Consider the following 22774-nt stretch of genomic DNA (forward strand, 5'->3'; position numbering starts at 1 on the left):
GGTCGTGTTTAAAAAGGTCACTTATCTACCTGCTCCTGCTCAGACTCACTGGAAAATGTCTCTGGTCTGTTTCCTGGTCCTTCCATTTATAGCTTGATATTGGGATTGTCTCCAGTAGCAATCAGTCCAACTCCGTTCCACGTGGCACTGGGCACACTCTGCTGTAATGATGCTCATTTTAACTCAGCCTCTGCTGTTCCTGTCGTTTTTTTCCCTGCTGTGTATTTTGCTGATGCAAGTTTTGTTGTAGGAAAGGAGTAGTCAGGTTGGAGATGCACCAGTATTGCCTAGCATCAATCAGTGTGCAGAGTCACCAAGCTGTGCCAATGCGGTGAATCTGCATAGACACCCTGTTTCACTAGAGCCAATCTGGAGGAATTAGAAATGAAAATTGTGGCAGTACAACACTGAGCAGGATGGACCCATAAGCCAATGGGCTGGTGCAGGGCCCCCTTGATTCATGGACCTGTGTGCACTGTACACTCTGCAACCATTGTGGATACAACACTAAAGGTTGTCCAAAACTGGACATCTCCTTTAAACCCGTTGTTTAATGTCTTTGCTGTGGATTTCACCTTTCTGTGGTAGAATCCATGTAGCGGCAGAGCACAATTTAATGGTATCATGATCCCCTCAAAGTATAGTTTTGTGTGATCTGTTGGCAGTTCATAAATAATAACATAGAATATCCTGTTTTTGGAGAAAGGTTATATAGGGATATATAGTAGAGAGAAAGAGGAGCTGTGTAAAAATATATAATGTGAAAATAGTGAAATGTATATAACTATTTAGGAGAAAGCGAGCTGTCTAAAAATATATATTGAGGAGGAATATATCTATATAGTCTTCTGAGTCCCACCAATTAATCAGCATACAAGATATTTGCATGCTGCCCAGCTCAGTGACCTGTAGCTACAGTTACCAGAGTACAGTGAATCTGCTGTGACACTCATTAGGATGTATAATTGGTATGTTCTCCTGTCAGAGCACTCCAACTATAAAAATATTATTTACAGGTATATCAATAAATGTCATCTGTTGTAGTCATGTATTATAAATATATTTTTCACAGCTGTTTACACAGAGATTTACACCATTCATAAACTAGAAATATAACAATAATAATAACAGCATAATAATAACAAATGGGTTTAAAATTATATATACCAAAAAAAGTATATTTCATTATATAAAAAAACTATTAAATCAGTTACACAATGAAATACGAGATTCAATACACACTAAACCCTTTTAAGGAATGGGATATATAATGTCAGTGTCCTTAGGCGTGAGAACTCCATGCTTGCATATTAACAATTAACTAAAGCTTAATAATAAACCCTGCAAGTTCAGCTGTAAACTTCAGCTTGGGGGAGGCATCTTAAGGCGGGTCTATCCCACACTGAGCTGCTACTATTACAGGGACAAGTTCCCTTATGCTGTTACTCTGCCTCTCGCATCCACCAGGCAGCCCAGGGAGCTCCTCTGAAAGTTGGTGTATTGGTAGAGACTGTTTCACTCACCTTGTGAATCTGTAATGATTGTGTAACTGTCTCATAGGGGATCTAATTTTCGGTAACTGGTCCGTACTGCTTCCTGATAACTATTATATACACTTGGACTTGGAAGGGGCCAGCAGCATCTTCACAGGGGACATAGCCATCCAGATAGCTGGCCTGTAGCCCAGCAGAGCACGGAATAGCAATGGTTGGGAGGCTAAACCTGCAGGATGTCCCCGATCTGCTGGACATGAAGAAGAAGGGTGAGAGGGTGCTGGACAGTCCGGATTCAGGGCTCCCCCCGAGCCCATGTCCCAGCAACTGGCTTCTGACTCCAGCAGCAGCTGAGAAATCCTCTTATCACGATATCTCCGGACAAACAGTGCAGGTAAAGTGAGTAAAGTCGTGTTCAGTACTGACATTAGGGTCAGTGGCCAGTGCCGAGAATAATGATCCGCATACTCTACGTGTCACATCCTGATAAAACATCGGTATAAAGTGATAATACTATAGAGTGTCCCAATATCGGGATTATTGTTAAATTAAACATACAGAACACTCATCATCTATAGTTCCAACTACATAAAAACTGGTTGGAATTTATCTAAACTTTTGTTATGTCGCTATAAATAATTCGAACTACTTTACAGATCGTCCTCTAAATAGGACAAGCTGTAAAGTGTAACAGTAGTTCCACAACAACCAAAATATGAAGATATGTAATAGAGTTATACAGGAGAAAGAGGGTTTTCCTTAAACCAGACATCTGACCCTAAATGTCCTTAAACTCCCCTAACTCACAATACTAGACAGGAAGGAGCACAGTTACTTGTTATTGCAAGTGCAGCACATACTGTGTACGTAGTGTTTCAGCTCTGCAGCTGCAGGTTTCATAACAGATCACTATATAATCCATCTGTCTCATCTGGTAAATTGTAACAATGTATTAATTTGTCAGTGTCTTAAAATTCTTAAATACACACCTGTCTGCCTATGTCTGGGTTTGTTTATCTTTCCTTATTCATTTAAGACTTTAATCTTTTCAGCTTTCACATATTTTAATCTCATTTATTTCTAGACTGGTGGGGACATGTGTAAAGATGAAATAAGTTATATTTATAAAAATATGATTAATTATGTTACAGACTATATTTTGGGAGCATCACTAGAATAAGATGAACGTATGTGCAAGTTAAAGCATAAACTCCACATAGTCTTTTTATTTTCTTCTTTAAATAGCAAATTAAGTACCTTTAAAGCATGCATCTCATTTTTCTCAGATATGCTCCTGCAAATCATTATTTCCTTTTCAAAATCTCTCAGAGTTGAGACAAGTATGGGTGCCAGTCACTCACATACACTCAGCTGGAATGGTGTACTCTCTAGAAAGCCTGTGTTTTCATGCGATGGCAGAAGGAGGATGAGGATTTTACAGTGCAGACAGAGTTGAGAGGGGTTCCTCTCTGCACATGTGCCTTGTAACTGTGGTTGCCATGGTAGTGTGTAAACCATACAGAATTATAAAGCAGCCTGAAGAAACAAACCAAGGAATTGTTTAATAATAAGCTTTTCCTTATTGCCTTCCACAGTGTTTTATGTTAAAAAATGCACTACATTGTTTAATGGGATTGCATATTTAATTATAATTTCAATTCACTAAGAACACCACTTAGCCCACGTTTACACTTGTCTCTTAAATGTCTTGTAAAACTATAATAAAGCAGTTCCACCCTGTGTAAATAACTGCAGCTGGGAAAAACATGACTAGTAAATCAAAGTACAGTCAATCTGTATGAATTTCTTTTTCTGTGCACAGCATATGTTGTGCAAACTCTAATACCCTGTTTTGTGCATATTAATCATTTTAATCATTAAGGCATTTCTGAGTATGTCTGCTCTTTTCCTGCACATCGACCAGTGAGAGTTATTGTATTCAAATATACTTTGTTTTATAAAAAAATAAACCCAGATAACAATTATCCCAGTATATTTACATAGTTCTGTTGTAAAAACATGTCATCATAAAACAACAAGTAAAGCATGTTAGGATAGTGGCACATCTAAATACCACTGCATAGACACATTAGGATTACAGATACTTGTATGAGTATGTACATGCTAAGGATTTGTACACACTGGGCAGTTTAGGCATCTATGCTTAATGAATATACTGGATGCTGAACGCTGTATGGACCATGAAAGTAAAAAGTGTTTATGGTCTATCTGGTGTTCACTATGAATGCCGCTTGTAGTGTGGATGCTTTTTCCAATCAAAATGAAATTGTTGGCACAATTATTGCTATCATTTATTTATAAAGCACTGATATATTATACAGAGCTGCACATAAAGGGATTCTGATATAAACAAATGAAATAAAGCAGACGGTAGAGATGGCCCTGCTCGTATTTTCTGTGCTGAAGTTAAACATTGTTTTAGAGTGGCTCTATCACGTAAGGGTTTTGAGTGACACCCAATTAAAGTTTACAATATTATGTTTATTAAAAATGAATACATTTTAAAGGATTAACTGACTTAAAATATAGAACTGTAGGTTTTTCTGCTGCATTTTGTCTCAAGAGTCCAACAATAGTCAGCAAGCATACTTGGGCTCCACTTGCCCTGATAGCGCTTTTCCATTACGGAAATATCCTGGTGGATCTGTTCGCCATGTTCATCGCTGACTGCTCCAAGATTTGCTGGGAAGAAGTCCAGGTGCGAGTCCAAGAAATGGATTTTCAAAGACATGTTACATCCTATGGTCTTGTAAGATTTGTAAATATTGTCCACTATTTCTTCATAGTTGTCTGCCTTATTTTCCTTAAGAAGTTCCGACAATTACTCTTGAAAGACTCCCATGCAGCTTTTTCAGCCAGACTCAACCGACCATTGAAGCTCTCATCTTGGATCAGTTCTCTTATTTGAGGTCTTAGAAAGAGTCCCCTCTTTGAGATTTGTATCACTGATCCTTAAAAAAAAAAAATTCTTAAGTTGGCAAATCCAAGTCCACTTTGATCCATTGCTTTAATAAAGTTCTTCATACGACCAAGCTTTATATGGAGTGGAGGTAGTTATAAGATAAATGATAAATGCTTCCTCAAAGCTGGTTGCTATGGGCAACGTCTCCACTGGTCCATTTTTTACTCTTTTCACTGCTTGCTTCATGAACTCCTTAGTAAGAAAGGTTTACTTGCTTAGTCATCACTCCTATGACTCATCATGATCAACGTGCATAAAGCTGAAAATGAAACCAGGACAGCTATAGTCTGTGTTCGGCGGTAGCAGCTTTCACCCAGGATGCTGCAGAGATCACCAGAGGAGGAACAGAGATGGCAATACCGACAACTGAACTTACTGGGTCCAGCAGCTGTACTGAGATGGTATTCAGTTGATCTTATACTTGGTGTGGCCGACCTTGAATATATTGTCTAAAGCAACAAGCAGCGTTCATGGACTGTCAAATGTTTTTGTACTGATATAAAATTTCTATTTCTATAGAAATCGGTGATATCTCAGTTATTGTAGTTTAGGTTGACCATACAGATGCTGCATAGTATCAATTAGCATCAATTGGCTTGATAGCTCTTGTTACTGAAAATCTTTCTACCATTTCCTCTTTGATGTCTTCAAACTTCTTCAAACTCAGTCTTTCAAAAACTGAGCTAGGAAGCATCCAAGAGTCAACAGAAGCTACTTAAATGAAGCTGCGTACCTAAGATGCCTAAGTCTGTTGACAACACAACAATATACCCTGCTCCTCAGGCTCGCTGCATAGGTGTTGTCTTTGACTCAAAACTATCCCTTGTTCTACACATCCAGTCTGTCTACATGCATATAGGAAATCTGGAATCTGCAAGTATCTCATACTTGCATCACTGCAAAAATGTTAATTTTCCACATTAATGCAATTCCCTTCTTCCAGGTCATCATCATCATCTATTTATATTGCGCCACTAGTTTTGCAGCGCTGTACAGAGAACTCACATAGGGAAGACCCACGCAAACACAGGAAGAACATACAAACTCCACACAGATAAGGCCATGGCTGGGAATCAAACTCCAGTGCTGTGAGGCAGAAGTGCTAACCACTAATCCACCGTGTTTACCGTCTATTCTGAATGCAGCCGCTACACTTATTTTTCTCACAAATGTTTCTTCATCTGCTACTGTCTGTATTTTACAGAATCCAATACAAAGTACTACAAAGCCAATAAAACTGCACCAATATACATCTCTTTATTTGTCTCCCAAAATCTCTTAAATCAACCCCTCTGCCCTGCCCAAGATGTGCCCCTATCATCTTCACTCATTACTAGCTCCTATTCCAGGTTGAAGGGCTGTTGCAGGGCTGCTCCGAGAGGGGTGACAGGCAGTTTTAAAGTACCCCTTGGATGGTGGTTACAGGGGGCCAACCCCTTGGGCGCAGTTTCTAATTATTATTTTCCTAGAATTCAGAGTCTCTGTACACCTGGATTAGAATTACATTATATATATTAAAATTGGGTATTTGTTCCTGAAAAGCATACATGTTGAATCTAGGATAGGATTTGAATTTTTGTTTCAGAAATGGTGCTTTAAAATACAGAAAGTTGCTCCACACCAGCTTATTTCATCAAGTGCTTGGAAAGCAGTTACACTGCTGTTACTGGCTATAGAAAATACAAACTAAGGAAGGTGTTTGTATACGCTTCAAACACTAACAGAATACAATTAGAAATATATGTATAATAAACTCTTCCACATTGCTATATAATGACCATATTGGGAATATCCATCTACCACAACAAAGTGAACTAATGCAGATGCGTAACTGGTAGCTGTAAACAATATCTAGCGAATAGCCCTAGTACACCCGCCCCTTTTCTTCCTCTGCAGGTCTAAAGTCCCCTAGACTTTAGACCTGCCTATTACTGTCTGATAGTCCTTAGTTTCCTTCTTACTTTGAACACTGATTAGCTGCTGGAGTTCAGAGCAAAAAGAAAGCTCTGAGTGCTCAATGAGTATGAGGCTGATAGCTGTACCTGGGGATGAGAGGAAAGAGCATTCTCAGAGGTACTTAGGATCAGTAAGTACTTATGGCTCTTTTAACTACCTGCATACTAGATATAGCTAAACATTTTATTCCTAACACCAGATATGCTTCATCATTATATACTTGGCATCTGATCTAGCTCAGCATATTATTCTTGTCACCAGCTATGGCTCATATTTGTATTATTTGCACCAAATATGGCTCAATTGGCTATAGTTGGTTCCACATATGACTCAACAATTATTATTCATGGCACCAGATATGGCTCATTGTATTTTTGGCAACATACAGTAGAGGAGACAGCTTTACTGACTTGTCACCAGATTTTGTTCAGGATTTTGCGCCAGACATGGTTCAGATAAATATTCTTGGCACAAAATAAAACTCAATTTTCTAAAGTTAGCACTAGTAAAGGCTCAGTATATTTTCTTTGGTTATGGATCACCTTTATATTCTTGGAGCTTTATATTACTCAGAATATTATTTTTGGCTGAGATATAGCTCAGCATATTATACTTGACATTAGTTATAGCTCAGTTTTCCATACATGTTAGCAGATATGACTTGGGTTTGTCTACTTATAACGGAAATGGGATTCTGCTTTATGGTCTGATCACCATGAATGGTCCTGTTTGTACACTACGCACTAGAAAAGGGCCTGATTTGCATACTAGTCACCAATAAGCAGCCTATTTTGTACACTAGCCACCAGTTTAGAAGTCTACAGCTTGGTATGTATTTTAAACAATGGTGCACCAGTTCTGCATTGTTGGTGCAGCATTACCTTCATCTTCATAAACTTTGGGTGTTGTTGCCTGTGCATTGCATTTGATATGCTGTTCTCATAACCTTGATTGGTAATACAATGCTGTTCCTGCTTCTTGGTTTAGGGAGCAAATCTTTTTTAGGATTAGGTGTATTATATATTGTGATATTGAGTAGTACTGTATCTTCATGTCAGTCCAGATACTATGATTTTTATCATTTTTGTGCTGTCGTGGAAGCACTTCACAGATTGCTCAGTCAATAGTATGTTATTTCCATTCCAAAAATAATCAGGTGTTCTCATTATTTCTAGAGTGGTGACGCAATCCTATTTGTTATTTCTTTAGTGGACTCAGAACACTATTCATTATTTGTAGAGTGGAGATACAATGCTAGTCATTATTTCTGGGGTACAGTAATAACGCTATTGGTTATTTGTCAAGTGGATGTGTTGAGATGCCCATTAATTCTGGAGTGGAGAGAGTGTTAGTGCATATTATTTCTTGAGTGGTAAAACTGTTTCTGTAGTATATTACATGATGACTAAAATATCCTATACTGCACTGAGGAGCTCTCACAATGCAAAACTATTTGAAGAAACAAAACTTTTAATTTTCACAAGATTTGAAAACAAAAAAGGAACCCTATGCTGATAAGCACTAGCACGGACAGTCTGTAGATGGAAAGGGGGTGTGTCCTGCTTTGACAAATGGTGTTTCTAGTGCTGCCCAGGGGCGTGTCCATAGGTTGAACCTTTACTACTATCCATAGCAATGCCGCCAGTGTTTGTGGGTGGCACACATCAGAATCTGTAAGTGTAGCAAAACTGAAGGGAAGATAATCTATATTTCACTGTGAATATATATTATGGCAACGCCAGAGATATTCAAGCAGTGCAGCAGTAAAAATATTGCTGCACTGTTCGATAAATAACAATTAAAGATTAAGTGCTACTCCTTTTTGTGCACATAAAGCCCCCATCTACTTTTTGATTTTTGGACTAAAGTCCTAATACCACTTATTATTCACAGGCTCTATAATAATCATCAACAACATTTATTTATATACTGCCAGCAGATTCCATAGTGGTTTGCAATTGGGAGCAAATAGTAATAAAACAATACTGGGTAACACATACAGGGGCACATTTATCAATATTCACATAAAGTGAAAAGTAGTTTTCAATCCTTATCGCAATGATAAGGATTGAACTACTTCTCACATTTATGTACAGCTCTGCACAGAAACAGCAGTTCCGAAAAACTGATGTTTCAGTGATAAAAAAAAATCATACTTATCCCCCTCTTCGGAAGCGCTGTCTCCAGGTCTTCTCTTCACTCTTCAATTGCGCATGTCCAGTTCTTGGAACTGGACATGCGCACGCAGATCCCCGTTGCAGAGAGAGCGCGATGAGTGACAGGGAGGGATCATGTGATCCCTCCACACATGCGCTGTCCAGCTCTGCTCTTCGGAGCAGAGCTGACAGCATTAGATTTCTTCAATCCCTTTATTAAATATGCCCCTAGAGAGGTAAGAGGGCCCTGCTCGCAAGCTTACAATCTGTGGAGCTTTCTACTCTATGCAGAAGAGAATGCAGAACAGGGGCTCTTGTCGTTTCTCGATCATGGCCCATCTTATAGTCAGGAATACAGACTCACAACCTATGGTTCAATTTTGCTTCATTTTACTTAATGTACTGTTAGATACATGTTACATAGAATGCATAAGAATTACTTATCCAATTCAGTAGCATTACTTATTGGATTATTGCTGTTATTCAAATTAGTTAGCACATAAAATGAGAAATAGTATAAAAATAAAATACGGAAATGTTAGCATATTAATGAGGGTCATTCTGAATGTCATGGTGACCTATTTTGGGGTGGGGGGCTGGGACTCCTGGTTTATGAACTGTGAGTCTAGCAGCTTGCAGTAAAGGACGTCAATAAAGCTAGTCTCATGAATAAAATCCACAATTATGTTTTATTTTTATAGCTGTTATGGCATGTCATAATATAAATCATACTTTGGCAAGAAGTACTCCGGGAGATCGGGGGGAGGTTGGCGTGTCGGGGGCGGGGCCCAGCAGATTGCATCATGTCACCCCGCCCCCTAAACGATCGTTGCATTTTTCTGACCAATTACAGCAGGGACGGGGCCACTTTACTATTGAGGTAGTTAGGAACCGAGAGGTTGCCCTGTTCTCCTGGGAGTCCGGGAGAGTAGTCAACTATGATATAAATCTTAGTGAATAGTAAAAACCATGTACTGCTACACAAAAGCCCCTTCATGGATATTGTGCACCTTTACTACTAGTCTGGACGTGATGTATTTTTGTCTGTGCTTTACTCTGTAAATATGATAAATAAATAAAGCACATTTTATATGTTTTTAGCCACAAAATAAACTGCAACACAAGCTAGGAAAGAACATGCAAATGATACCATACATACAGTACAGCTTTGTTGCTCTTTAAAAAAGTATTTAAAAAAATAGGCGCTTTGCATTATGTCTGCCCAATATTCAGCAAGCACTGTTACAAAAGTCATCCAGTGTACAGTACGAGTTCTCCTGATCAGAACCCCCTGCAGTATAACAATAACAATACCCTGCTGCTCCATTAATGTTGTCTCAGAGTGGTAAGGGTTAAATTACCCCTTCCCAAGGCCAGTCTTTCCAGATGTGTGTATGTGGGAGCCAGATTTGGACTTTCAGTTCCATTTAGGTAAAGAAACAATTAAGTTAAAAAATAGATAGTTTATTACAAAAAAAAGTATTTAAAAACCTTCATACATTGAGCATACGTTCTTCAAAGAGTAAATCATTTTTTAAATTACTTTAATCTACTAGTGCCATCCGAGATGACATAACAGAACAGGTATAGTGGTGGAACAAGTGTATATAGTCATGATACTTATTATATAGGCTTCCCTGTGCATTTGTGTTAAAACTTGTTGATCTTTGCCAATATTGAGAGCGATAGGCCTCTTTGCCCTTTGATAGTTTCATCTGAACCAACCTTCCTGGATGCAGTTCTTTTTCCTGCCTACAGCTACATTATTTGCAGGCTTGGCTGCCTTACAGGAATCTCCAGTTTATTGTTGGTACAAATTCAAACTTTAGGGTTCCTTTACTAACATTGCATTTAGGTGCAAAATCTCATAGCAGCTAATTTCACACACGCTTTTATTGTCCAACTTGCAATAGACAGATTAAAGGACCTAAATCATCATCATGAACTAATTATATAGCGCCACCAACTCCATACCCCACGTAAACATACAAACTCCACACAGATAAGGCCGTGGTTGGGAATCAAACCCATGACCCCAGTGCTGTGCAATGCAGTGTTATCAAATGACCCTTCTTGTGAGTACAGTGTAGGTGAAAGGTTACATATTATATGTAGATTGTAGGTAGAGAATTATTTTCATTTCACTTTAGAGGTGTAGCACTGCTTTCTTTTTCACAGATTGCAGGTGTTGCCCTTGGTCTCTCTTCCTGGGTGAGGGCAGCTACTTATCTAATCTCTGTCCACATGGGAGATATAAAAAACAAAGTATGTGTTTTATTGTGTGTAAAAATGCTGCACAAACTTAAAGCTAGTCAGACTTACGTTTGGAGTTGAAGATGAAGGATATTTCTCATGAATCCGTTTTGCAGTGTCACTCCGCTGCAAGTGAGGTAGGTGCCTGCTTCAATTTGAATACAGAGACTCGCTTAAAACATTTATTGCCGTAGAATTAGTATTTATGCCCCGTTTAACCTCTTGGACTGACCTGTTGTGGCAATAACAATTTATACGTAATTCATTATAGCAAGTTTTCTTGGGACTTTATTGGGCAAGACATTTTGTGATTGGATAGGGTTTTATTATTTAATATAATGCGACTAACAAAGTACACTAAGTCTGAGACTTCAGTCTACATCCAGCAGAACATATGAATATGGAGCACTACCGTTGCACAGTGATTAACATTGCTACCTCACAGCACTGGGTTCATGAGCTTGTACCAACCAGGGAATTACCTGTGTGAAATTAGTATGTTCTCCCATATTTGTGTGGGTTTCCTCTGGGTGCTCCATTTTCCTGCCCCCCTCCAATGACATATTAGTATGCTAATTGACCTTTTGATGAAATTAACCTGTGTATCTTTGTAGGGTAGGGCACATACATTGTAAGCTCTACTGTGTAATATGTAGGTGCTATATAAATAACTGTGATTTGGATTTTAATTTCTGAGCCTGTGCTGTATATTGGGGGAGAACATCTACGCTCTCCCCTGAACGCACACATGAGCGTGGACTATGTGCATGAGTAATATGTTAAGCACTTTTTAAATGTGCTTTTTTAAAGGTGTGACAGGCAAACAATTTTATTTTAAAATATGCCTTGACATAAAGCAAATATATTTACTTCTGATAAGATTGTATTGTTAATCAGCAGGCAGGCAAGTATTTTGTTTTCAACACACTGAAAACACTGTGGTCTCCTGTGCTTCCAATCTTTTGCTTTTTCCACAACTTATATTTATTTATATTCCATGTGTTCTGCTTGTTAAAAGTTGCAAAGAAACCCCCACAAAGATTACAGGCTTCCCTTTCCATAACCCTGCTGCTTGTTACCTTACTTCCTAGGAATAATGGAGTGTGTTGTGTTTTCAAGGAAACATATGTAAATGTTTTAAGGATATCTCTGCCTGATCATAGGATAGTTAGAGCTCATTACTGAAACTAGAAGGGATATCCTTCAATTGTGGCCTCTTATGAATTACATAGAACTCTGCCAATGGTAGAAAGGAGAATTCAGAACTTCTACATAGTAAATGAAGACACAGAAGTGTAACTTTATACATAGGTAATATATGAAGTACATCACTGTACCTGAAGTGTTTTTCATAGTTTATCATACTTTTTTTTAAATGGATAACTACTTATTTCCAGTATATGAAGGTATTTATGATAATTTAAAGCACCATTGAAATAAGCAGTAGCAGCAACATCATGAGTGTGCCTTGAAAAGATAGAATTAACAAATTAAATGCTTATCTATGCCGTTTGTTGCTGGTAAGGTAGCAACTCAAATAATACAAATGCTGAAAGAGAATCACCTAAAAGGAGTTGGGTAATGAGGCACTGCAGTCTCTTGGGAAGTATAAAAACAAGCTTTATTAGGAGTTATCTTTAAAATAGAATGACCAGGTATCAATAGAGTCGGCGAATTATTTATTTAAAATAAAGACAAGTGATAAAGAGTAAGAGAAAAGTGACAAAAATAAAAATAAATATATACTTCCCAAGAGACTGGAGTGCCTCATTACCCAACTCCTTTCAGGTGATTCTTTTTCAGCATTTGTATTTTGTATTATTTAGCTATAGCTTAGTTGGGAGAGCACCCCCTCATATTTAACCTCCTAATTATTTTTTGAGGTTAAAGGAATGAGGAAGTCTTGACCCTAGAGCGAGATGTAATCACTCTTTCCCTCTAAGGTGTAGCAACTCGCAAGGCTACTCAGATGTTCAATCCAATTTCAGGTAGATTGTGATATTCACATAATACCACCATTGAGCGGACAACAAATCATATGATGAAGGATTTTCTGTCGACATCGGACCTTAAATTTATACTGCAGTTTTGGGTGGCCAGATATTGTTGCACCTCAACCTTCAGGCATGACAAGCCTGGTTACCTCTTGCCATATTTTTATCTTTTAAATATAAAGCAATACAATAGCCTTTTGATGTAAGTCCTGACAGTTGATTCCTTCAATGTTTTCTTTGTTGGTCACTGGCCTATGGCACTTGTTAAAAACATCAAATATGCCTTATACCTGTCCATACCACAGCTTGTACTTTTACCATTGTGCTTCAGTATTACAATTGTGACACCTATGGGGATGTAGAAGTGATAACTGCTGTGTGAGGAAAAAGTGATATCTGGATGGATAGAAGTGGTCGCCATTTCTGCTGTGTTTTGGGTTATCTCCGTTTCGATAGCTTCTTAGTAATTGGTAAGCGAGTGTGTTCATTTTATTTGTTTTTACACTTGTACCATTTAATAACCACTCAGTACACTCCCATAGAAAGCAGCGTGTCTAAGGACATTACATATTTCACAATTTAAAATACTTGCTTCTGTTCTAAAACAGTGACTCTTGTTGTATAAATTGCAATGTACAGTATTTTCAGTTGGGCCACTGTGATACAGTTATCCCTCATGGGACTAATCCCTAAATTTATAAAATGTATTCAAAGTCAGTCAGTGTGCATAATGCTATGCTGTCTACACACACTTACACTTTAGTATGCACATATTTTTTTAACCGTGTTTCATACTTTTATGTGTTGTATTAACCATAATGCATCTACAATCCTAACTTCTTTTTTCTCTTCTGAGATTATAGATTCCGGCAATAATTTATATTTTACATCTTAGTTTGCTTTTGCATGTTTGATAAAAAACGTTTTTGTTTCAGTTGTGTGTTTAGTTTAACTTGAGAGAGTGTCAATCCCTTCAACAAACCCACGATCTACATTCAGGCTGATGCATGTTGGCTTGATAAAGGCAGTGGAAGCCAAAACTTTAATGGAACTCTAATTTACAGTTATTAAACAAACAATGTTGATAACTGCTTCACATACAAGCATTAAACTTACTGATGTTACACATTGGGAGAAGGGAAGATAACACACTCCTTATAAGCAGATTAGGAAGCTGTTGAGCTTTCCAATGCTTAGCAGATATCTTTTCTGCTGTTCTTAGGTTCATAACAGAAGCTTGTTGTGTAATGTTTGTATTCAGTTTTATACTTCTTAATGATTTCCTGCGGAAACCCATACCTCCCTGCTGTGTCCCACGGGTGGGAAATTGGGGGTATGTCTAATTCACTGCATCAGCAGAGAACGGGTGCCGTATGGGCACAATGGTGGTGTTGGGACAGGAGGAGTGTATGGAGCATGCTAGTGCTTCAAAGCGCTAGTAATGCCCCTGGGGATGTTGCCACGACCCCCTTGTCTTGATGCTGAATACCCATATGTTGGGAGGTATGGAAACCCCTCACGTATTTCTCTTAAGATAGGGTAGACAGTTTGACTTTGAAGGACCTCTAAACCTAAAACACACATTATCTCATACCTATATGTGTATATTTACTATGTAGCTGAGTGGCAGCTATTGTCCTTTATAATCAATATTTCAAAGGGTAAAAGGACGAGGAAAAAGGGGGGCCTGCATAAGTCGCACTAATGATAGAGCATATCCCGTGTTGCCTTTTACATTATAATATTTTATTATGTACAGGGTGCTACCATTCCTTAGAGAGGCAGATGAAAGTTTAATAAAAGAAGGGTTTAGTAGGTGCACAAATGCTCTAAATCTTGAAAGGAGTATGGAACACTTAAGACGTAACTTTTATTACTGACTTATCAGCGAAATATAAAATGAAATGAAAAAAGTTAAAACGTGATGTGTACTTAAAAGTTCGCTGGATGCTCTACTCCATCCCATTAATCAATAATAACATCCTTATACTAGATCCTATTAGTATATATAACAATATTAATTAGCCCAATGGATCAATTATCTCACCACGTCTGGTTTAGATAATATAAATGAATGATCAAAGGGTATAATAAAGAGTCTCTATAATATAGCCATTGGTTATTAAACTTTCCTCCTGGCTGGCTAGAAAATGTCCTTGGCTGTCTAGCTATCAAAGGATCTATGAGGCACGGTAATCTAGCAGGTAATCTTCGTTGATCTGTATAAGGTGTATTGCTAGCTACCTAATGTAAACTCCATCTAACTTTAGATCTAATAGGAGCATTAGAAAGGATCTGAGGATTTATAGATAGGTAAGTGGAGGCATCCAGCGAAACACCGACGCGCGTTTCGCTATGTGTGCTTAGTCGTGGCTAGCGGAGGACGCGACTGACAGCTCTTTTATACTGTCAGTATGGGGCTACGTGGATGTCACGTGAGGATTACTTCCAATCATGTGGCGAGATTTAAGATTGATGTTGTTGGCTGCCTATCTCGGGTCTCGTAATATACGAGTCCGTTTTGTGGATATTCTCCAATGGAGTCCTGCAATATTCTAGCTCTATGGCGATGACTCTTCTCATAGGGCATTCTAAAATAATAGGGTGGGTGACGTGTCCCGTCAATACGTGGTAGTCATGGTAATATCTTGTAAACATATGTCCTCTGAGCGGACTGCCATTCTAAAGATTAGCTAATAGGGATTATGGATACCTCGCAGATATGATTTGTATGAATTTGTATGATCCTTTATAATCAGTCAGTTTCTACTAAAAAAGTTGACTGCGGTGCCTTTCAATGTAACTACTGTCAGGAAAACTGCTTTATATAAGCACAAATTTCCCCCTTATCATGCATTTTTCTTAAATATCTTCCGTTGCTTTTGAAACGTTTACATATTTGTTATTAGTAGCTCTTTTAAATTAATCCACTTGTATATTACATTTAGTGGGTATCTAAGTAAGAATATTGATATCCCCTTTGAAATGAAAGTCATCTGGCAATTGTATTTGTAGTCAAAAACAAAATGAGTACTTTTAAATTAACTTTTCTGTATGTATAGGAATGTTATAATTCTAGTTAATATTTCTGCTTTTTTTCCTAAGATTTGTAGGTTTTAAAACTAGAAAGTAATGAAATGTCATCAGTCGCTGATTATTTCCTTATTATTATATTTGGTGGTGTTGGCATAATACCATTTGTGTTTTCTTTCATCTCTAGAGTACTTCATCATCAATAAGTTTGTCAAGCAGCTACACCCCACGACTATGTCCTTTGTCATTTGGAGAAGGTGTGGAGTTTGATCCGCTGCCACCCAAGGAGATAAGGTAATACAGTGATCTGATGTAGGTGTAGTTTAGTACTATGACGTCCCAACGGAAAAGCATTTGAAGTTCACATACAGTAGTAACTGAAGCTAAATCAAACCGAAAATACTAGCTGTGCACATGAGCAGAAATAAAATATAAACAAGAGGTGACCTTAATAAATTGATGTCAAAGTATGGAGATTTTATATTTGACTGTTGTTAGAAGCTTTTATATATAATGCATGAACATGTATGTATTGCTTGTACTTTGATTGAATGGCAATGTTACAGTACTTGTAAAACTTTATGACTTTGTATTACAAAGGCTATGTTGGTGTTATACTTGTGGTATTTGCAGTGCAAACAGCTGACATGAGCAAATATTTTAGATGCAGATGCAGCTGCTTCTGCTAACAGCTGATTTTGTTAATACTTAGCTACAAAGTACACTTCCTCATGCATCATATCTGACAATCAGTCATAATGTTTGTTATCTTATATGCTGTCTACTTCTCAAACAAAGTACACTTTCTCTAATTAAGTTTTTCTCATGTATATGTCATTCCTCTTGCTTTGAAAACCTCCCCAAACTGTCACTAATTACACATTAAAAAAGTAAGGAATACTTTATTGATATGCATGGTTAATGTCCCTAATTTTATATAAATCTATTATTGGCCTAAATTACTATAAACACCTCACTCTGTATGATAAGGCAAGGATATAACCTCATTTTTGGTGGTACAATTCTACAAGAGTCACAGACGAGGTTCTCTTCCCCTTTCTCAAAAAATACCCTTCGACTCTTGCCAACAGCACCATACTCCACAATGGCTGTCATCATCATCAGCATTTATTTATATAGTGCCACCAATTCTGCAGCACTGTACAGAGAATATTTGCCATTCACATCAGTACCTTCCCTGTTGTACCTTACAGTGTAAATTCCCTAACACGCACACATACACAGTTTGTAAGCAGCCAATTAACCTACTAGTATGTTTTTGGAGTGTGGGAAGAAACCGAAGCACCTGGAGGAAACCCACACAAACACGGGGGGAACACACAAACTCCACACAGATATCTAGTTATATGGAAATCAATTCCAATCTCTTCCTCTTGGATTTATCATAGCTCATTTTATTGCCTTCTTGAAATTGTGCTCTCTCCTCCTATAAATCAAGTGTAGTCATTTTGCCCATAACGAAGTGTTAACTGAAAAGTAAAATGATTATTTCCAAGCATGTCCCTAAACACATTTCAATCAAACGGTTTTATTGCACTTTTTATCCTTAGATAAATATAAAATAGTATAGACAGGAGCTTACAGAGTCACCATGTTGAACACTAGTATAGTTTTTCCACCTGAGAAATTCTTTCAGCAAAAACTTACCAGACATTTCGGATTTCATGGTTAAACGGAATGCCTTCCAGATGATTGTAAAACCGGATGGTAAATTAAGCACTGAATGTTCAAAGCATATTTTTGGCACTGCTTATTCCCCTGAATATCACATTTGTAACATCCAGTTAAAACCAAGTATTACATTCATTGACACGGGAACTGTTGGCATATATTATATTGTTTCCCTACTTTGCACCGTATACACATAACTGATGACTATAGTTTTTCTGTTTTATTATTATTTAGGAAATGAAAACAAACTAGGGATTGTATTAGACCTACATAAATAAGTAATCAGTATCAGTCCTACGTGTTTTAAAGGAAAGGGCAAAGTCCGCAGATAGCATCTCTCAAAGAATGTATTGTGTGGCTAGTTTCTGCATTTCCAGTATGTGAATTTGACATAATTACTTCCTTATACCCTAGAGAATTTACAATGCTCCGCGATAAACAAAATGTTGTCCATTATCTTGATTGACTCATTTTTATCTATGCAAAAAGGAAGTGAAAGAAACTCAGGCTGCACAGAAACAAACTTTGTGCTTTTCAACATTAATGCAAGATTCAAGTATTGTAATTTCAATTAGTATAATTTATCTTAACATTATAGGGCTGATACAGGAGGAATGTACGCCAGTTTCCATAGCGTGTCTTGCATGATATCTGAGTTTACCCAAAAAGTGGCATGCGTATATACATAGAATTGTGTGATTTTGGCACTTATGCCTGCCTGCGCCTGGAGAGGTGGAATGGGGAGGAAACGGGCGTGCAAGCATAGGCCTATTACATTAGAGAAACACATATATATGCTAGAGATGCTCAGGCTCGGTTTTCTGAAAACCAAGCCCACCCGAAATTAGGGGATCCGAGTAGGTTCGTGAGCCGGCTCGTTACTTTTGTACGGATCTGAGTCGAGGCAAAATGCCATTGTTGCGATGTCGGATCTAGCTGGTTTTGGATTCCATAAGTACCTCCCTCCCCAGGAGATCCAGCGCCATTGCTCACACAGAAACAGGGGTAGCAGTGTTCTTGTCACTCTGAAGTCTCCAGTGACATTGCTCAGTGCTATTGCTCACACAGAAACAGGGGTAGCAGTGTTCTTGTCACTCTGAAGTCTCCAGTGACATTGCTCAGTGCTATTGCTCACACAGATACAGGAGTAGCAGTGTTCTTGTCACTTTCCATTCTCCAGGGCCATTGCTCAGTGCCATTGCTCATACAGAAACAGGAGGGGTAGCAGTATTCTTGTCACTTGACAAAAAATGACTGTAAATGATTGAAAATTAATGTTATTGAGGTCAATAATAATGTAGGGATAAAAAAAGAGCCAAATTATGTGATTTTAGCAAAGCAATAGGGATTTTAGAAACAAATCAGGATCCAAAACCAAACACGCAAGTGTGGTTTTGCCAAAACACGACATTAATCCAGATCCAAAACCAAAACACGGAGGTCAGTGAACATCTCTAATATACGCCTGTTAGTAGGTGTATATTTTGCATTTGCTATAGGGCAGGTGCAAGTATACACTGATGATGATCATAAACTAGGCGCATATACTTCTGATGCAGAGGCGAACGCACCTCGAGATACATTTGGATAGAAATACATTTTCCTTGCTCTTTTTTGAAGAGTAAGTAGTTATTCCCATTTTGCATCCAACTGCATATTTTGTGTTTTGCATTAAGAGAACCAAACTCTGTGACCTGTAACAATGTGTAAAACAAAATCTCCATTTTCCACCTAAATAAACAAATAATGCTGGTTTATGCAAGAAAAGAGGACACCATTTTACTTGCACACATTGATCACCGGAGAAGATCTTGGACCAGGGTTTGGATGATGACAAAGCAGTTGTTCATGTGAGAGGTTGAAGCTGATCATTTAAAGTGAGCGATTGCATTCAATTACTGTGCATTGGTTTCTAAGAACACTTAATGTGAACAGACCGGTATACATTTGTGTTCTGAAATTTCAAACATAAGGCCTTAAGCACACAATCACTGTTGCTTTTCCCTAAACTGTTGGGAGTAAGCGCACAAATAGTATAAAACATGAACAATTAAATTAATCTATAGGGTTTATATGCATCTCAGTTTTCCCAGGACTCACCTTGTTCTTTACAGTCTATGGGCCAGATTTACTAAGCTGCAGGTTTGAAAAAGTGGGGATGTTGCCTATAGCAACCAATCAGATTCTAGCTTTCATTTATTAAGTACCTTCTACAAAATGATAGATAGAATCTGATTGGTTGCTATTGGCAACATCCCCACTTTTGCAAACCCGCAGCTTAGTAAATCTAGCCCTATATCTTTAATGCAGAATTATTTTCCTAGATTGCAGACTTCTGATTCATTCAGATTAGCAGGGTTAGGGGGAGTAGGATCACATGCATTTGCTGCATGTAGCTTGAAAAACAGAAACGGGTGACAAACATGGACCCAGAATGGTTTGTCACATTCTATTTATGCTGAGTATACTAATTGGCTCCATCCATAGTCTATCGTCCATTTTCTTAATAACATCTATGTTCAAATCCCATAGACGCTCATAATAACGCTTGTGTTTGGGTATTTAGGTAGTTATTTAATAATTTGCACCTTAGTAACTACTTCCTCTCTTGCAGTTTTAGAACCTCTGAAATAAAATAAAAACAATATTGAACTTAATAAGTTTATGTAGCATTAATTACCAGTATTCCGTATATTTAATTTATTTCTCACGATTACTAGCAAGTTAATTTTAAAAGACATCTGTGTGTGCCCTAAAGATTATCCACAGAGTATATAAGTATATAATTATAGTAAGCATTAGTGGACATTTAATTTTTAACTTTAATTTTGTTCTTTAACAGTAGTTCTTTGATGACAATCACCACTAATACTGGGCTTTCTGTCTATGTTTCCAGGTATACTTCCTCAGTGAAATATGACTCGGAGAAGCATTTCATTGACAACATCTACATGCCAGTGGGCCTAGGTGTCTCCTCATGCAGTCAAACTGTGATCTGCGTTCCTAACTGTACATGGCGCAGCTACAGAGCTGAAGTTCACTTTGAACCCAAGAACAAGCCGCAAAGATTCACAAGCACCACCATTGTTTATCCTAAGCACACAAAAACAGTCTACACTACCACCCTGGATTATAACTGCAAGAAATGCATGAGGCGTTTCCTGTCCAGCGTAGAGCTCGAGTCAGCTGAACACGTGGGCAATGAGTGCTTTGTGGATGAGTACTGAGGGCTTGTTTATCTACCTCTACGTTTTAATGGACTAATGAATATGCAGCCCTCTATTTCAGAAGATAGATTGTGTGATTTGGCAGACCTGCAAGATTTTAGATAAAGCACAGGCAAACCTCTTCATCAGCAAACTGACTGCTAATGGCACTTTTTACCCATACAACACTGTACAAGTCAGAAAATATTTTTCTCTGGACATTTACATGACTGTGACAGTATAGTCTACACTCTGATCTCCAAAAGCCAACGGGTATTTTACAAGGCACTAAAATTCAATTTTGCATGTAATTAGTATCATACAAAGTGCATTGGACACTAAACTAAAATTATAAAGCAAATATTGTTAGGTGATCCGTAACTGCATTCCAAAATAATTTGTTATTTTAACACGGACAATAATAGGGTCGGGACTTATCCAGCTGGTGGCCCTGGAGCTGAATTTCCATAATCTCCCTATCCTCTATTGTATGACCAACTTGCATATATATATATATATATTTATATATATATATATATATATATATATATAATTACATGTATGCAACCCTTTCATGAAAAATGTGGACAGCTCATTGTTAAATACATCTGGTATATATCGAATGGTCTCACTGACACCCTGTACAGACAGTCTCTTCTGTGATAAGTTGCATTTTGGTATTGGGCAATCATGGTTATTTTGATGCCCATCTGCTTTGTACAGACAATACAGCACTTAGATGGTCAGCAAAACAATTTAAAATGTGATAACCATAAACTAAATCCTCTTTATATATATATATATATATATATATATATATATATATATATATATATATATATATTCTTGATATATGGCATTTAGTAAAGATTGTACTGTGCAGAATTATTGTGAATGCAAGAGAAGTAGCAAGTGTAACAGGAAGGAAAGGGAAAGTAGATGCTTTCATGCAAGTTAATGGAGTCAAAGTGTAGTATGATTTAAGCCTGAAATACTAGGTGAAAAAAGGTGGTGGCAAAGGACTTAGATGAACAATGATCAGAGTTTTTAGCTGGGTTTGAGCATGAGAAATTTATAGGATGATGTTTTTCGTTCAAGGGAACCGAAATATAGTTTTGTCACCAAATGTGACAAAATAGAGATCTACACATTATTGTGTGGATGAAACAAGAGACAGACGTTAAAGGGACCAACTAAGGCAATTACATTTAACTACACACATAAATCATATAAATGGATGCTACATCATATTATACACAGAAAGTAAATTAAAATCAAAATACATAAAATCACATGAAATGTACCCTTTATTAGATTCCAAAAAGAGCATGTGGAATAAGATGTCTATGATTCAGGTGTAGTTTGTGTGTGTGTATGTGCGTATATGTGTGTATATATATATATATATATATATATATATATATATATATAATACCACTATTGTGTAAGTCAGTGATTTCAAAATAACTTTGATGGTAAAAGGAATAAATTGTAATATATTGCAATGATCTGCTGAAATGGGTAAAAGAGCCATGAGATCTCCAGTTTGCATGATACAATGAACTTGTGAAGTGATGGAAAGCTCTAAGAAGATAATTGCTCTTGGATCCTCTATAACTGGCTTGATGTCATATGAATGCATGTAGTATTTCAGTAGGCATGACTCACTGATGTAGAGAAATGGCTAAGTAGCCTCAGCCGGTAGCTGTTAGTCTTAGAAATTGACAATAACTGTAGTTGGTATGCTGACGGGCTCTATCATATTTAGTAGCTTTCATATATGATTCCCACAAGCCTTTATTTTTATTTATTGTTTTGATTGTTCACCCTATGGTACAACAGTATTATACCAGCAACACCAGCATACCATCTGCAGATACTGATTTAAAAATAAACAAGCCACACACTGATAACTGTTAGTTTTACAGCTATTTGTGAAGATCAGCTTGTCCCAAAATCTTATCACCATACATGAGGTAGTAAGTATGTGCGACTATCTTTAAATACG

At 37.5% G+C, this 22774-nt stretch overlaps 1 protein-coding gene across 1 annotated transcript; it reads left to right on the forward strand.

The window, feature by feature from the left end:
- The first annotated feature begins 1427 nt into the window (after positions 1 to 1427).
- RFLNB (refilin B) lies at positions 1428 to 22160 on the forward strand. Its single transcript, XM_075198080.1, has 3 exons — positions 1428 to 1887; positions 16056 to 16162; positions 20457 to 22160. The coding sequence occupies exons 1-3, from the start codon at positions 1705 to 1707 to the stop codon at positions 20785 to 20787; spliced, it is 621 nt and encodes a 206-aa protein (XP_075054181.1). The 5' UTR covers positions 1428 to 1704; the 3' UTR covers positions 20788 to 22160.
- The last annotated feature ends 614 nt before the right edge of the window (positions 22161 to 22774 follow it).

This window comes from Mixophyes fleayi, chromosome 2, assembly GCF_038048845.1.
Source record: "Mixophyes fleayi isolate aMixFle1 chromosome 2, aMixFle1.hap1, whole genome shotgun sequence".
In the NCBI taxonomy this organism is placed as follows: Eukaryota; Metazoa; Chordata; class Amphibia; order Anura; family Limnodynastidae; genus Mixophyes; species Mixophyes fleayi.